The 20,000-nt window shown below is 37.9% G+C and overlaps 1 protein-coding gene across 1 annotated transcript in view; it reads left to right on the top strand.

The window, feature by feature from the left end:
- Window positions 1–20,000, top strand: part of LOC144978021 (uncharacterized) — a gene marked incomplete in the record, with an annotated part of 137,858 nt that overhangs the window by 40,994 nt on the left and 76,864 nt on the right. The window contains 3 exon segments of the mRNA XM_078923471.1: window positions 10,561–10,599; window positions 17,651–17,724; window positions 18,626–18,734. Coding sequence (XP_078779597.1) covers window positions 10,561–10,599; window positions 17,651–17,724; window positions 18,626–18,734 — 222 coding nt within the window.

Here is a 20,000-nt window from a genome sequence, read left to right as displayed (position 1 = left end):
CGATAGTAAGAGAGAGAGAGAGAGAGAGAGAGATGAGGAAGATTGGACGAATGCCAGTGGGTAGTGTGGGTAGCAATATTAATGATGATGATAATAATAATAATAATAATAATAATAATAATAATAATAATAATAATAATAATAATAATAATAATAATAATAATATAAAGATTCTCTTGTAAAATTAAATCGTTGTTCATTATCAATGTCTACTTATGTCCCATGTTGATATAGATCGGTATCAGGGATAATTGGATTCAATAGTCTGATGTTACGCCGCCCGGCAACGGCGGCCATCTTGGTTCTAAACCAAAAAAAATCATTACTTTATATTCTTCGTGCTGGCTAGAACTTTTCATATGCCTTGTGATCAGATGTGTAAAAGTCACAACATGATCAGATTTATGTTTTTTCCCCTCTGGATACGCTTTTAGGCTCGCCGGAGAAATATTTCATACGGGCGTCCGCCATTGTTCCGATAGTTTAGAGCCAGTGTTACTAAGTTACCATGCGTCATTAGGAAGGAAGTGACGTTACGACTGTTGAAGAGTATTATGATAAAACTAAATTCTTAAACTTCCCTTTCTTCATCCCATAGGGGAAATGTGTCTCGAGAGTCTATTCCAAAGGAAGACTGGAATAACTCAGGCGCAAATTGAGCTAGGGCGAGGCGACTTGCTCAAGGCCGCACAGTGCAGCGGCGGGCGATCGAACTCGGTACCTTTTGGGTACGAAGCAAAGACCGTACCGCTGAGCCACGCTGTCCCCTTTGTCACAGACGAATCTGTCCATTCTCTCATCCCTCTATAGGGAATGAGATTAGCGGAAGAGTAGCGTCCCTTGATTGGACGTCACCCATAGTCTGTGACGTCACCGGCGGAAAAGTTATTAGAGAGAGAACGTCATGTTGGTTGTGCGCATGCGTCTCTCGTCCTCGCTTCCGCTTCCGCGAGGACGAGAGACGCATGCGCACAACCAACATGACGTTCTCTCTCTAATAACGTTTCAGCCGGTGACGTCACAGACTATGGGTGACATCCAATCAAGGGACGCTACTCTTCCGCTAATCTCATTCCCTATTCGTCCTCCTCGTTGTATGTAGGCGTCCACGTCTTCCTCTTCCTGCTTTCCACGTTCCACCCCCTTCCTCCTATTCTGATGCCTCCTTCTTTTCCTCATTCTCCTCCTCCTTTTGCTTATCCTCCTTCCCCTCCCCCCCCTCCTCCTCCTCCTCATCATCATCATCATCATCATCATCATCATCATCATCATCATCATCATCCATCATCATCATCCCCCTCATCATCATCATCATCATCATCCCCCTCATCATCATCATCATCATCATCATCATCATCATCATCATCATCATCATCATCCATCATCATCATCCCCCTCATCATCATCATCATCATCATCATCATCATCATCATTATCATCTTCTCCTACAACAACAACTACTACTACTACTACTACTACTACTACTACTACTACTACTACTACTACTACTACTACTACTACTACTACTACTACTACTACTACTACTACCACTACTACTATACTACTACTACTACTACTACTACTACTACTACTACTACTACTACTACTACTACTACTACTACTACCACAACCACCACCACCACCACCACCACTACTACTACTACTACTACTACTACTACTACTACTACTACTACTACTACTACTACTACTATTATTATTATTATTATTATTATTATTATTATTATTATTATTATTATTATTATTATTATTATCCTTTCTCCTCCTCCTCCTCCTCCTCCTCTTCCTCCTCGTCCTCCTCCTCCTCTTCCTTCTCGTCCTCCTCCTCCTCGTCCTCCTCCTCCTCCTCCTCCTCCTCCTCCTACTACTACTACTACTACTACTACTACTACTACTACTACTACTACTACTACTACTACTACTACTACTACTACTACTATGAGTACTACCACCACCACCCTTTCCCTACCTCCTCCTCCTCCTCTTCCTCTTCCTGCTTTCCACCCCTTTCCTCCTATTGTGATGCCTCCTTCTTTTCCTCATTCTCCTCCTCCTTTTTCTTATCCTCCTCCCCCTCCCCCTCCTCCTCCTCCTCATCATCATCATCATTATCATTATCATCTTTTCCTACAACTGCTACTACTACTACTACTATTACTACTACTACTACCACCACCACCACTACTACTACTACTACTACTACTACTACTACTACTACTACTACTACTACTACTACTACTACTACTACTACTACTACTACTACTACCACCACCACCCTTTCCCTACCTCCTCCTCCTCTTCCTCTTCCTTCTTCTTCTTTATTTTTTATCCTTTCATTCCTTTATTCTTCAGCTCCGACTCAGCTCCGACTCATTAAAGCAGGATTGTCACCACGAACACTGTTAGTAATGGCAATGATAACGATGATGATAATTATCATTATTGTAGATCACGTGATTAATTATTGACATGTGCTCCACGAGTCGTAGTTGTATCAGTACGTCTCTCCAGGCCCTCTGTGTAGTCTGTTTTCATCATCGTCGTTGTCTTCTTCTTCTTCTTCTTCTTCTTCTTCTTGTTGTCGTTGTTTTTGTTGTTGTTTTTAATGATTTTTTGTTGTTTTTTAAAATAATGTTATTGTTTTTATTGTTGTTGTTCCTGTTGTAGTAGTAGTTTTTATTGTTGTTTTTGTTATTGCTCTTGTTTTTATTGTTGTTGTGTGTGCGGGTGGTTGGATGGGAGCATCACCCTTGAATCATATACCTATGATGTTCGCATGGGTGTACGATCCGATAGTGATGTAGTTTCTTCTTCTCTTTACTAGCCTATCCTGCTTCTTTGGTTTGTGATTGTATTTTTGACAGGGGATATTTTTTTTTCTCTGTAAATCTTCTGCCCGTTTGTTCTTGGTTATTTATAATTTAGCTTATGATATCTTTAGGTTATGATTTTGATTTACATTTGTACTAATTTTGTTAGATTGCTTGTTTTTTGTTTCAGCGGTCTCTCATATAACCTCAATTGTGTTGGAAGAGACCTAAAGCAACAAACAAACAAAAAAAAAGAAAGATGTTGAACCTTGCCAGTGACTGGGCGGGTACCGGTGATTGCAAAACCGGTCCCTGCGGCGTATCTTGTGGTGAGATAGTTGATAGACCCCCCCCCCCCCCTTTGTTGAATTTCCCCTTTATTAACATGCGGTGCTGATGATGGGATGTTTGGAACATTGGAACCCAAACCCGTTAAAACTGTGTTCGGTTAAAATGGTAGTGTTAATAATGATGATGATGATGATGATGATGATGATGATGATGATGATGATGATGATGATGATGGTGATGATGATGGTGATAATAATAATAATAATCTTTATTGTCCAAATTAAAGGCAATTCATGTGAGGTAAACAATGCTCAGTTTGGTTCATGCTATGAACATCAACACATTTACAAATACAGACACAGCCATACACGAACATACACGCTTGCACATTGTTTCTACACGTGTATACAAAAGAAATGAGCGTACATACAAACACATATACATACATACATACATACATACATACATACATGCAGACATACATACAAACCAGCATATCATCGTATATGCATGCCTACATTCATACATACATACATACATACATACATACATACATACATACATACATACATACATACATACATACATACATACATACATACATATATACATACACACAGACACACACACAGACAGATAGAACGATACGATATATTTGCTGGGACAGCAGATAACCATATTATAAATATAGTGTCTTATATTAAGAAGAAGATGGCAATGATTGTGATGATGTGATGATGATGATGATGATGATGATGATGATGATGATGATGATGACTACGATAATGATGATGATGATGATGATGATGATGATGATGATGATGATGATGATGATAACGACGGCGGCAATGTCGATGATGATGATTCACGACACTGCTTCTCGTTATTTTCATTGGTTGTCTCATTTTTCCACAGAAGATTTGTTAATTAATTTTATGGCGGTTGGAATGAAGGTTGTCTTATGTCGATTTGTCCGACATTTTGCTTCTAGATACCGTCTTCCGGAGCGCAGAAGTTGGAATTTTTCGTTCAGCGGATGCCTCTTTTCGTTGATAATGTTAAACGATTTCTTCTCAACTGCATTAATATAAGTTGTGTCAAGGCTTCTAAGGTCTGTGTTAATTATTTTTGAAGCCTCTCTGAGGGTTCTATGTAGTTTGGATTTTTCTTTTGTTCCACAGCTTCCATACCACGTTGTGATGCCAAACGAAACGATACTCAATATTAATGACTTGTAGATTTGTATCATGGTCTTTCTGTTCACATTGAAAGACCTTAATTTTCTGAGTATATACAAGCGCTGGTTACATTTTTTGATGACATTGTTGGTGTGCGATTCAAATCTTAGACTGTTATCTATAATTACACCAAGGTATTTAAACGTTTCAACAGTTTCAACCGCCTGATTGTTAATTTTTGTTATTTTTCTTGCTCTTTTTCCTATTTTTCTGTGATCAAACAGTTGTTCCTTTGTTTTTGTTACATTGAGCTCTAGACAGTTATCGGCCACACCATTTGCTGAATTTACTAACTTGCTCAATGTATTTAAATTCGGAGACGGAATCATTGAGCAGGCCGAGTATTGCGGTGTCATCAGCATACTTGATGAGTTGGCAGTTATCAAAGCTAGCCACACAATCGTTTGTATAGAGGATGTAAAGTAGAGGTGAGCTTACACACCCTTGTGGGCATCCGTTTGAAAGAGTTTTTACTGATGATATATTTGAGCCTACTCTGACATGTTGGGGGCGATCGATGAGAAAGTTGTTATACCAGTTGATGAGGTAATGGGGAAGGTTTAGAGCATGCAGTTTACTAATTAATATGTTGGTTTTCATGGCATTAAAGGCAGACGAAAAATCGACGTATAGGATTCGGCAGTAGTTGGCGGGTGAAACATCCAAGTGATTTGATATTGAATGCATCACTGTGAGGAGTGCGTCTTCCACACTAAGATTTTGTTGGTAGGCAAACTGATATGGATCAAGTATGTGTTGGTCATATATAAATTGCAACAGCTCTCTTTTCAGAATCTTTTCCAGACATTTCATAATAATTGATGTTAAAGCAACAGGTCTATAATCATTCAGCTGAGTTGGTGGATTCTTTTTGGGTACTGGAATTATAGTCGATGTTTTCCATATAATTGGGATTTTCTGTTCATCTATTGAACGTTGGAAAATAGGCAAGAAAGGGACAGCTAGTTGGTTGTTACAGTTTGAAATGAGTTCCCCACTAAGTCCATCTGGACCTGGTGCTTTTTTCTTTTACATAATTTAAGAACATTGATGACCGCCTCTTCTTCGATTTCTGGCGGAGGAGACGTATTTTTTGTTATGATATTAATTTTTGAAAGTACGTTGTCAATGGTGTCGAATCGACAGTAAAACTTATTTAATTCCTCGATATTCATATGTGTGTCATTGTTGTTGATGATGATAATAATGATAATGATAATAATGATAATGATAATAATAATAATAATAATAATAATAATAATAATAATAATAATTAATAATAATAATAATAATAATAATAATAATAATAATAGTAATATAATAATAATAATAATAATAATAATAATAATAATAATAATAATAATAATAATAATAATAATAATAATAATAATAATAATAATAATAATAATAATAATAATAATATTTTCTCCAACGCCCAGATAATCACACACGGTTTAGATGGTTTAATCCGGTCCCCTTTCTTATTACTTGGTTATTGTAAAGGCAATCCCGAAAGCCATTGGTTAACCTACCACTGTGTACAGTATGTCGTTGACCAGGAATCCCCCCCCCCCCCCACCCTCCCCGTCCAAGTATCAGGACAACCACCCCAAAATATCTACCTCTTACTGACATTATATCATCTTTAGAATGAGTCGTACCGCCGTGCACTTATTTGCTGGTCTGATAACCCAATTCTTTGTTATGGGCTCATTGTTGTAATGAGAATCTCGAGAAAAAAAATGACGCACAATAGGGAATGAGATTAGCGGAAGAGTAGCGTCCCTTGATTGGAAGTCACGAGCGGAAAAGTTATTAGAGAGAGAACGTCATGTTGGTTGTGCGGCATGAGACACTTCACCGAAAGCGAGGACGAGAGAGAGACGCATGCGCAAAACCATTTTGACGTTCTCTCTGTAAGGTGACGTCCAATCAAGGGACGCTACTCTTCCGCTAATCTCATTCCCTTGATGACAGACCAGACCTGCATATATGTACACGTCGAGTCATACGCATTCCTGTTTACGATGCAGGGTAGACACTTAAAACTGTACATCCTACTCTCTCCAATGTAGTTGACAAATATGAACGAGTAGATCTAATCGAAATTGGAGTGAACTCAGTGCTTTCATTTCCTGAGTGGCAAGCCGTTGTTTGGGTGCGTATCTTGTTTTGTTTTTGTTGTTGTTTTTTAGGATAAGATTATTGGGGAATGATGGGAAGAGGATGGGAGACCAGCTGTTGGGTTGGGATTGTATTATGTATCAATCAATTTATCAATCAATCAATCAATATATTATCATATGTCTGCCTGGATGTATGTATGTATGTATGTATGTATGTATGTATGTATGTATGTATGTATGTATGTATGTATGTATGTATGTATGTATGTATGTATGTATGTATGTATGTATGTATGTATGTATGTATGTATGTATTTGTGTATGTATGTATGTATGTATGTATGTATGTATGTATGTATGTATGTATGTATGTATGTATGTATGTATGTATGTATGTATGTATGTATGATTTTGATTTACATTTGTACTATTTTTGTTAGATTGCTTGTTTTTTTGTTTCAGCGGTCTCTCATATAACCTCAATTGTGTTGGAAGAGACCTAAAGCAACAAACAAACAAACAAATATGTATGTATGTATGTATGTATGTATGTATGTATGTATGTATGTATGTATGTATGTATGTATGTATGTATGTATGTATGTATGTATGTATGTATGCAAGTCCCAGGTTTGAGAGTTTTGTTTTCCCAAGATCAAGGTCGTTTAAATCGATCGATATTTGAAGGACGAGTTTTATGGCCAAATTTTAAAATATGGGTTTTTCCAGAGTACAGCATTTTAGCGGTCATTTGAATTTGACGTTGGCAATCGCTGCCTGGTCGCTCTGTTGGGTGCTTCTAGCTCTAGATGGTGATTGATTGATGATGATGATGATGATGATGATGATGATGATGATGATGATGATGATGATGATGATGAAGACGATGATGATGATGATGATGATGATGATGATGATGAAGACGATGATGATGATGATGATAATGAAGACGATGATGATGATGATGATGATGATGATGATGAAGACGATGATGATAATGATGACGATGATGATAATGATGATGACGACGATGATGATGATGAAGACGATGATGATGAAGACGATGACGATGATGATGGTGATGACGATGATGATAACATAAGTGTATAACGGTGCTTTAAAAGACTTCCAGTCATTCATTCATATTCTATTTGTTAAGATTGGATCACCCACCACCGGTTCGTTCCATCTATCATCCCAATCATCATCATCATTGGACATTATATTGTGCACTTGGCTGCACTTACACACACACACACTTACACACACACACTTACACACACACACTTACACACACACACTTACACACACACACTTACACACACACACTTACACACACACACTTACACACACACACTTACACACACATTTACACACACACTTACACACACACTTACACACACACTTACACACACACTTACACACACACACTTACACACTTACACACACACACTTACACACACACACACACACACTTACACACACACACTTAACACACACTTACACATCCACACACACTCACACACACACACTTACACACTTACACACACATACACACACACTTACACACCCACACACACACACTTACACACTTACACACACACACACACACACACGTGTACTGGTTGACAGGACGGGACGGGAATCAATCGATGTATTATTTCCACGCCAGTGGCTCCCGTGGCTTCCATTAGACTAAAAACCCATCAAATTAATAGATATGGATAGTTACTGGTTAAAAAAAGAAAAGAAAGAGATTTCATATAGATAGTATGCGCTTGGCTAAGGTGCTCACAACATTGCCATCCGGAAGTATAACGGACCAACACACAAAAATTGTATAGATAGTATGCGCTTGGCTAAGGAGTTCACAACATTGCCATCCGGAAGTATAACGGACCAACAACACAAAACTTTTGTGTAACCATGATCGTTTATAGTCAGGTTCATACCAGTTTAGTGAGAAATACTCACAAACGTGGATGGCAAAAAAGCAATAACAAAGACCTGAGTGACGTCATCTTCGTTCTATCTATATAGCAATATCCAATAAACGTGCTCAAAGCGCTTTACAAGGGGTCCCATAGTTGACTCTTTGGAGAAGGCACTTTACTCACATTCTCTCACCGCACTCAGGTATATATATATATTACAAATTTTTTGGGACAGAGACAACGCTGTTTACGGCCAGGTAACTCATTTTACACCTGAATACGGTGAGAGAATGTGAGTAGAGAGGCTTTTCCAAGGATTCAACTATGCGCCGAGCGAGACTCAAACCCAGGGCCTTCCGATCCGAAAGCGAGTGTCATACCACAAGACCACATTATAGCTGCACTGGTAGTGGTGATGTGATGGCCGTGGGTTTTGTCGTGGCCTTCGTCAAGTTATGGCCTGACACTGACCAAAAAATGACGTCAAAATGCCAGTCTTTGCCCTAAAAGAAAACAAATCGTGAGTTGTATTCAATAGTTCAACCATGAGCACTACTAACGACAACTCACTAGGCGGTGCAAAAACCAAATAATGACGTCAAACTGCCAGTCTTTTGGGGTTTTAGTATCAGGCTATAACTTAACAATGGCCGTGGATTTTGTCCCCATCTTCTTCTCCTCCCACCACAACAGTACACACAGTCATCTGTTCACTCAATCAGACATACATTTATCGTTATTATTTTATTTTGTCAATCACTTGTTCACTCACTTACTCACTTACCCACTCACTCACTCACTCACTCACTCACTCACTTACTCACTCACTCACTCATTCACTCACTTACTCACTCACTCACTCACTCACTTACCCACTCACTTACCCACTCACTCACTCACTTACTCACTCACTCACTCACTTACACTCACTCACTCACTTACTCACTCACTTACTTACTTACTCACTCACTCACTCACTCACTCACTCACTCACTCACTTACTCACTCACTCACTCACTCACTCAGCTAAAATACTTATAACATCCGCCAGCCGGTTACACCGTACCAACACGCAAAACTATATTATGTAACCTTAAACGTTTATAGTCTGATTAATATAATTTAGTGATAGCTACTCATTAAAAAAGCTGTCTAAAACCAATAACATAGAAATGAGTTACGTCAATTTCGTTCCTTCTATAATATCACTCACTCATCCACCCACCCACACACTCACTCATTCACTTTTTCTCTCATTCTGCATGCACTCACGCAATTCATGCACACGCAATCTTGCACTCATGCACACAATACACCCACCCACATACACCCCCCCCCCAACCACCACACACACACCCCACATGTACACACGCTACAGACTTACTATGAGTCAAATAACATAATCACACACTCTCTCTCTCTTTCACGCACTCTCTCTCTTTCTCTCTCCCTCTCTCTCTCTCTCTCTCTCTCTCTCCCTCCCTAGATGTGTTTACACAACTGCAGCAACAACCGCATTTCTACGACAACAAACACACGACACCTTTTGATAGATATAATTGATATGCACATATTATTTCGGAGATGAAATTGGCCATGTTATTATTGTATTTGGATCGATTTTTCCTACAACTTCGGAATTTTAAAGAGAATTATCGTTGGAAATATCTTTAATTTTCTTTGGGAGTGAGTTTGGGGGGGGGGGGGGGGGGGGGGGGGGGGGGGGGGGGGGGGGGGGGGGGAAAGGGTGTTTGACATCTAAACAAACTCTTCTTCGTCATTGTGCAGCATTTTATCATGATCGTGCATGTGAGATGAATGTTTTTATCACATATTGTGCTCTGGAGTTCACTTGTGTCCAATATATAGATAGTATGCGCTTGGCGAGGAAGATCACAACATTTCCATCCGGAAGTATAAAGGACCAACACACAAAACTATATGTGTAACATTGAACGTTTATAGTCTGGTTAATACAGTTTAGTGAGAATTACTCATAAACGCGGATGGCAAAGAGCATTAACAAACCATTGAATGACGTCAACTTCATTCTATCTATTGGTGCTAGGCGTTTGGCCAAATTGCTCGCAACATTTCTTTATTTTAATTTATTAATTAATTTATCTATTTATTTGTATTTCAGATACAATGGACAAAGCTAAAATCACAGCCTATCTGTCTGGTAAGTGCTTACTAATGATAATGAGGAGGATGATGATAAGGATGATGATGATGATGATGAGGAGGAGGAGGAGGAGGAGGGACCCTCCCCCCCCCCCCCCCCCGAACAAAATACGTATTTCAAAATTGGGCCAGAAACTCTTCCTTCAAATATGGATCGGTTAAATCATGATCTTAGCACATAGATGGGGGGGGGGGGGGGGGGGTTCCCGATAGCTCAGTTGATAGAGCACTCGCTTCACAATAAAAGAGACCGAGATCGACCCCGGGTGCAGTCGAGCCTTTTTTTCAGACCTCCATCACCCCCGGCGAAATTGTTATTCTCTATTGTCTTCTGGCACTTTCCTGCTCACTTCAACTCTTGTTGTTATCAAAATAAGTGCCTGCTCCACTCACTTTTCTGAATTAAAAATTCACCCTGGTATATCCCCGGCCTTGTGATGTGGGTTGGCAGCTCTGCATACCCTGCATACATTTCAGGTCATCGGAACCCCTGACTTCTACACTTCATTTATTGACACAACTTAATTTGGGAAAAAAAAAATACGATAATCACAAACACTGATAATATTGGCTTTTGAAGGAAGTGAAGGATTTTGAATTGCAAGACACATTTCTTTTAGTTCACCAATACCCCCCCCCCCTCTCCCATCCACATTCCCTCCTCTCTCTCTTTTATCAACTTTGTCCGCACTTTTTCGTTAGTTTAAAAAGCTATTTCAACCACTGATATTTTTACTGGTTTTTTAAAAAAAAGTCTTACCCTGCTAAAGATAGTATGCGCTTGGCCAAGAAGCTCACAACATTGCCATCCGGAAGTATAACGGACCAACACACAAAAACTATGTGTAACCTTGAACGTTTATAGTCTGGATAATACAGTTTAATGAGAATTACTCATAAACGTGGATGGCAAAAAAAAAAAACAATAACAAATACCCGAGTGACGTCAACTTCGTTCTATCTATACCGGCGTTGGGGATTGTAAAGCTCTGCATACTCTTCCAACTCACGTCATCCCGACCCAGGACATCTAGACTTTGTTTATAGGTAGTATGCGCTTGACTAAGAAGCTCACAACATTGTCATCCGGAAGTATAACGGACCAACACACCAAACTATGTGTAACCTGAAACGTTTATAGTCTGGTTAATAGATGATTCGAAGATGACGTCACTCAGGTCTTTGTTATTGTTTTTTGCCATCCGCGTATTAGTAATGCTCACTGAACTGTATTATCCAGACTATAAAAGTTCATGGATACTCACAGTTTTGTGTGTTGGTCCGTTATACTTCCGGATGGCAATGGTATGAGCTTCTTAGCCAAGCGCATACTATCTCGGCGTGGGGATTGTAAAGCTCTTCATACTCTGCCAGCTCACGTCATCCCGTATCCAGGACATCTAGACTTTGTTTATTGACGCAACTTATTTTGGAAAAACAAAAATGTACGATAATCACTAGATAGCCACTGACTGATATTGGCTTTTGAGGGAAGGGAAGAATCTCGAGTCGCAGACTCAACATTTCTCTCTCAGTTCATTTCACCCACACACACACACCCTCCACCACCCCCCCCCTGCCCTGCACCCTATCTGCCCCCCCCCCTCCCTCCTCTCTCTCTCTCTCTCTCTCTCTCTCTCTCTCTCTCTCTTTCTCTCTTTTATATCCCCCTCCCCCCCCCCCTCCCCTCGTATTTTTAGACGAAGCAAACCACCGATTTTCGATCCGTTTCCCCAATATTATTCCAATATTAAATGGCTGCTCCTCCTACCTCCTCCTTTGCTATAATATTATGCTTTGGGAGTAATTTTGTAATGATTTATTTCTTTCGATATGTAATGTAATATCGCCACCAAAACAACAGCCAATACCATGTCGTGTCTGCCTGTGCCGTAATCTAACAAAACGCGTATTTAAAAATTTGGCCAGAAAACGCGATCAAATATATATATATATATATATATATATATATATATATATATATATATATATATATATATATATATATATATAATATATATATATATATATATTTTTTTTTTTATTTATTTATTTTTTATTTTTTTTTTATTTTTTTTTTTAACTTGAGCTTTTATATAGATATATATAATTCGAAAACTACGTGTGCAACAACTGCAGTAGAGACTGCCATGCAAGGATTGGTCTCTCTCTCGTGGATAGCTCATACGGTAGAGCCACGCTCTCCCCGGCCAGGCGGAGTTGTCGTACCAGTAGTAAGGTCGCGGGTTCAAACCCCCCATCACCGCCGCGAAATTTTTATTCTCTATTGTCTTCTGCCACTTTTCTATTCACTTCATCTCTTCTTCTCTCTCTTTTATCAACTTTGTCCAGACTTTTTCGATAGTTTAAAAAGCTATTTCAACCACTGATATTTTTACTGTTTTATTTTTTGAAGTCTTACCCTGGTATACCGTGGCCTTCGTAAAGTCATGGCCTGACACTGACCAAAACATGACGTCAAAATGCCAGTCTTTTGCCAAAAAAGAAAACAAATCGTGAGTTGTATTCAATAGTTCAACCAATGGGACCACTTGTTTCCATGAGCTCTACTAACGACAACTCACTAGGCGGTGCAAAAACCAAATAATGACGTCAAACTGCCAGTCCTTTTGGGTTTCAGTGTCAGGCTATAACATAACGATGGCTACTGTACTGCTAACGACAACTCACTAGGCGGTGCAAAAACCAACTAATGACGTCAAACTGCCAGTCCTTTTGGGTTTCAGTGTCCGGCTATAACATAACGATGGCTACTGTACTGCTAACAACAACTCACTAGGCGGTGCAAAAACCAAATAATGACGTCAAACTGCCAGTCCTTTTGGGTTTCAGTGTCAGGCTATAACATAACGATGGCTACGGTACTGCTAACGACAACTCACTAGGCGGTGCAAAAACCAAATAATGACGTCAAACTGCCAGTCCTTTTGGGTTTCAGTGTCAGGCTATAACATAACGATGGCTACGGTACTGCTAACGACAACTCACTAGGCGGTGCAAAAACCAAATAATGACGTCAAATTGCCAGTCCTTTTGGGTTTCAGTGTCCGGCTATAATATAACGATGGCTACTGTACTGCTAACGACAACTCACTAGGCGGTGCAAAAACCAAATAATGACGTCAAACTGCCAGTCCTTTTGGGTTTTAGTGTCAGGCTATAACATAACGATGGCTACGGTACTGCTAACGACAACTCACTCGGCGGTGCAAAAACCAAATAATGACGTCAAACTGCCAGTCCTTTTGGGTTTCAGTGTCAGGCTATAACATAACGATGGCTACGGTACTGCTAACGACATCTCACTAGGCGGTGCAAAAACCAAATAATGACGTCAAACTGCCAGTCCTTTTGGGTTTCAGTGTCCGGCTATAACATAACGATGGCTACTGTACTGCTAACGACAACTCACTAGGCGGTGCAAAAACCAAATAATGACGTCAAACTGCCAGTCCTTTTGGGTTTCAGTGTCCGGCTATAACATAACGATGGCTACGGTACTGCTAACGACAACTCACTAGGCGGTGCAAAAACCAAATAATGACGTCAAACTGCCAGTCCTTTTGGGTTTCAGTGTCAGGCTATAACTTAACGATGGCTACTGTACTGCTAACGACAACTCACTTGGCGGTGCAAAAACCAAATAATGACGTCAAACTGCCAGTCCTTTTGGGTTTCAGTGTCAGGCTATAACTTAACGATGGCTACTGTACTGCTAACGACAACTCACTAGGCGGTGCAAAAACCAAATAATGACGTCAAACTGCCAGTCCTTTTGGGTTTCAGTGTCAGGCTATAACTTAACGATGGCTACTGTACTGCTAACGACAACTCACTAGGCGGTGCAAAAACCAAATAATGACGTCAAACTGCCAGTCCTTTTGGGTTTCAGTGTCAGGCTATAACATAACGATGGCTACGGTACTGCTAACGACAACTCACTAGGCGGTGCAAAAACCAAAAAATGACGTCAAACTGCCAGTCCTTTTGGGTTTCAGTGCCAGGCTATAACAGAACGATGCCTACGGGTATACCGTCGTTGTGGATTGTAAAGCTCTTCATACTCAGCCGACTCGCGTCATCCCGACCCAGGACATCTACTTTGTTTATATATAGTATGCGCTTGGCTAAGAAGCTCACAACATTGCCATCCGGGAGTATAACGGACCAACACACAAAACTATGTGTAACCTTAAACATTTATAGTCAGGTTAATAGATAATTCGAAGATGACGTCACTCAGGTCTTTGTTATTGTTTTTTTGCCATCCGCGTATGAGTAATGCTCACTGAACTGTATTATCCAGACTATAAAAGTTCATGTTTACACACAGTTTTGTGTGTTGGTCCGTTATACTTCCGGATGGCAATGTTATGAGCTTCTTAGCCAAGCGCATACTATCTCGGCGTGGGGATTGTAAAGCTCTGCATACTCTGCCAGCTCACGTCATCCCGTATCCAGGACATCGAGATGCTTTGTTTATTGACGCAACTTAATTTGGAAAAACAAGAATTTACGATAATCACTAGATAGCCACTGACTGATATTGGCTTTTGAGGGAAGGGCGGAAGAGAATCTCGAGTCACAGACTCAACATTTCTCTCTCAGTTCATTTCACCCACACAACACCCCCCCCCCCCTGCCCTGCACCCTATCTCCTCCTCCCCTCTCTTTTGTATCCCCCCTCCCCCACTCCCCTCCCCCCCCCCTCCCCCTGCCTTGCACTCTCCTCCTCCTCCTCCTCTCTCTATCTCTCTCTCTCTCTCTCTCTCTCTCTCTCTCTCTCTCTCTCTCTCTCTTTCTCTCTTTTATATCCCCCCTCCCCCCCCCCCCCGTCGTATTTTTAGACGAAGCAAACCACCGATTTTCGATCCGTTTTCCCAATAATATTATTCCAATATTAAATGGCTGCTCCTCCTACCTCCTCCTCCTTTGCTATAATATCATGCTTTGGGAGTAATTTTGTAATGATTTATTGCTTTCGATATGTAATGTAATATCGACACCAACAACAACATCCAACAGCCAATACCATGTCGTGTCTGCTTGTCCCGTAATCTAACAAAACGCGTTTTTAAAAGTTTGGCCAGAAAACTCGATCAAACAAATATATATATATATATATATATATATATATATATATATATATATATATATATATATATATATATATATATATATATTTTTTTTTTTTTTTTTTATTTTTTTTTTTAACTTGAGCTTTTATATAGATATATATAATTCGAAAACTACGTGTGCAACAACTGCGGTAGAGACTGCCATGCAAGGATTGGTCTGCTGAGTCACACCCGTCGTTGCTCTCAACAGGACTGATGAGACTAAAGCCATACAGGGCGCAAACCGTCGTCTCTTGAGACAGAAGGATGCCTACTACTACATATAGTTCGAAGATGACGTCACTCAGGTCTTTGTTATTGTTTTTTTGCCATCCGCGTTTATGAGTAATGCTCACTGAACTGTATTAATCTGACTATAAACGTTCATGGTTACGCACAGTTTTGTGTGTTGGTCCGTTATACTTCCGGATGGCAATGTTATGAGCTTCTAAGCCAAGCGCATACTGTCTATAGAGCAATACCCACTACCAACAGCAGCAACACGTAACATGTAGAACGGTACATTATGACGCCTGTTTGGCGATATTACATTTTTTTTCTTACAGAGACAACGCTGTTAACGGCCAGGTACTCGTTTTACACATGAGTACGGTGAGAGAATGTGAGTAAAGAGTCTTTTTTTTCTCCAAGGACTCAACTATCGCCGAGCGAGGGTTGAACCCAGGACCTTCCGATCCGGAAGCGAGTGTCATACCACTAGACCACATAGCCGCACGAATATATTATTCAAATATCGATCAACTAAAATGACCTCTCCATCTTGGCAAAATTTCTCAAACCTGGGACTTCGTGGAAGTCCCAGGTTCGAGATTATATGCCAAGATGAGAGTCCAAAGTCCCAGGTTTGACAGTTGTTTTTTTTTTCCAAAATGAGGGTCATTCGAAGCGATCGGTATTAGAAGGGCGGGTTTTCTGACCAAAATTTTAAATACTTGTTTTTCCAGAGTATTTCAGGTCTGTCTCCCACAATGTGTTGCCCAAAGCAAAATGAAGTACATATTTCCTTATTTATGAGAGAGAAAAAAACTCCAACGAAAAATAAAAACACACACAAAAAATAAAAAAATAAAATAAAATAAAAATAAACAAACAAATAAAAAAAACAATTAAAAAACAAAAACAAAACAAACAAAAAATCCAAATAAAAGATTATTGTTGTTGTTTATTATTATTATTATTATTATTATTATTATTATTATTATTATTATTATTATTATTTATTATTATTATTATTATTATATTATTATTATTTATTATTATTATTATTGTTATTATTATTATTATTGTTTTTGTTATTGTTATTGTTATTATTATTATTATTATTATTATTATTATTATTATTATTATTATTATTATTATTATTTATTGTTATTGTTATTGTTATTGTTATTGTTATTATTATTATCATTATTATTATTTTTTTATTAATTATTGTTATTAATTATTATTATTATTATTATTATTATTATTATTATTATTATTATTATTATTATTATTATTGTTTATTATTATTATTATTATTTTATTATTATTATTATTATATTATTATTATTATTATTATTATTGTTATTGTTATTGTTATTATTATTATTATTATTATTATTATTATTATTATTATTATTATTGTTTATTTTATTATTATTTATTATTATTATTATTATTATTATTTATTATTATTATTTATTATATATTATTATTATTATTATTATATTATTTTTTATTATTATTTATTATATTTTATTATTATTATTATTATTATTAATGTTGTTATTATTGTTGATGACGATATTATAATAAATTTGATCAGAGAGAAAATGTTGGTAACTGGCCAGTAAAAGGGCCGAACCTAGATAAACTCTTGACCTCTGACCTATGCGTTTGTCCTACCAGTACCTGGACGAGGTGATTGTCGAGACTGAGACTTGCCAAGAATTGAGGCCTCCAGCGTCACAGAACCAGCAAGCGTGAGTCGGATTAGACTTATAATATAAGTTTCATTCATTCGTTCGTTCATTCATTTGTTTGTTCATTTGTTCGTTTATTTATTCATCCATTTATCGATTCATTCATTCACTCATTTGTTCATTCTTTCATTCATTAATTTATCGATTCATTCATTTGTTCATTCATTCGTTTATTCATTTGTTAATTCATTTATTCATCCATTCATTCATTTATCGATTCATTCATTCATTCATTTGTTCATTCATCCATTTATTCATCCATTTATTCATTTATCGATTCATTCATTCATTCATTCATTCATTCATTCATTCATTCATTCATTCATTCATTTATCGATTCATTCATTCATTCATTTATTCATCCATTTATTCATTTATCGATTCATTCATTCATTCATTCATTCATTCATTCATTCATTCATTCATTTATTTATCGATTCATTCATTCATTCATTCATTTGTTCATCCATTCATTTATTCATCCATTCATTCATTTATCGATTCATTCATTTGTTCATTCTTTCATCCATCCATACATCCGTGGACCGTATTTGGGATATTTGTCCATGTCTAGGTTCTTTATGTCGGCCGCTATTATATATATTATCACCACCAACACCACCATCATCATCATCATCATCATCATCATCATCATCATCATCATCATCATCATCATCATCATCATCATCATCGCCATCATCATTATCATCATCATCACCCTCCTCCTCCTCCTCCTCCTCCTCCTAATCCTCCTCCTCCTCCTCATCCTCCTCCTCCTCTCCTCCTCCTCCTCCTCATCATCATCATCATCACCATCATCATCATCGTCACCATCATCTAATAAAGAAAAGACTTACTTAATAACATACCACTGTACCTACTGTCCACTACACGTGACCAGGTTTGGAGGCAAGTATGGCTTCGTGGACCGTGTCATGGATGGGATATTTGTCCACGTCAACTCCGTGGTCGTCAAACTCACGTCCCACAAGTTCCAAGCTTCTTTACAGGTGAACTTTTGGTTAAAATCAATAAATGAAATAAACTAAAATAAATTAAAATTCCTTTTATTCATCCAATAGGGGAAATTTGTCTCTTAGGGTCTATTCCAAGGGAAGACTGGAATAACCCAGGCGTCAGCAGCAGTGCAGTGCCGCAAATTGAGCTTGGGCCACACAGAATAGCCATCGGCGGGTGATTGAACTCGGTACTTTTCTGGTACAAAGCAAAGACCGTATCGCTGAGCCACGCTGCCCCTAATAATAAATACATGAATAAAACAAAACAAAAATTGAAAGGCTTCGGCTGGAGATATTTTTCTTTGGTATCCCCGTGATTTAATAGATCACATACAGTTAGTTGTGACATTTAATTCTCTTTCAATTCTCATATCACCTATGTCTTGTAACGCGCCATTGAACACGTGAGGTGGACATTGGCTTATATAAATTTTATTATTATTATTATTATTATTATTATTATTATTATTATTATTATTATTATTATTATTATTATTATTATTATTATTATTATTATTATTGTTATTATTATTATTATTATCATTATTATTGCGACTATTACTACTACTACTACTACTACTACTACTACTACTACTACTACTACTACTACTACTACTACTACTACTACTACTACTCTACTACTACTACTTCTACTACTAACTACTACTACTACTACTACTACTACTACTACTACTACTACTACTACTACTACTACTACTACTCTACTACTACTACTACTACTACTACTACTACTACTCTACTACTACTACTACTACTACTACTACTACTACTACTACTACTATACTACTACTACTACTACTACTACTATACTACTACTTACTACTACTACTACTACTACTACTATACTACTACTTACTACTACTACTACTACTTACTACTACTACTACTACTACTACTCTACTACTCTACTACTACTACTACTACTACTACTACTATACTACTACTCTACTACTACTACTACTATCTACTACTACTACTACTACTACTACTACTATACTACTACTACTACTATCTACTACTACTACTACTACTACTACTACTACTACTACCACCACCACTACTACTATACTACTACTACTACTACTACTACTACTACTACTACTACTCTACTACTACTACTATACTACTACCTACTACCACCACCACATACTACTACTATACTACTACTACTACACTACTACTACTACTACTACTACTACTACTACTATACTACTACTACTACTACTACTACACTAC

Source organism: Berghia stephanieae, chromosome 8 (assembly GCF_034508935.2).
Source record: "Berghia stephanieae isolate SIO BIC M18660-M18661 chromosome 8, UCSD_Bste_1.3, whole genome shotgun sequence".
NCBI classification, from domain to species: Eukaryota; Metazoa; Mollusca; class Gastropoda; order Nudibranchia; family Aeolidiidae; genus Berghia; species Berghia stephanieae.
Note: the sequence above shows the minus strand (reverse complement) of the source record. Positions and strands in the feature narration are given on the sequence as shown.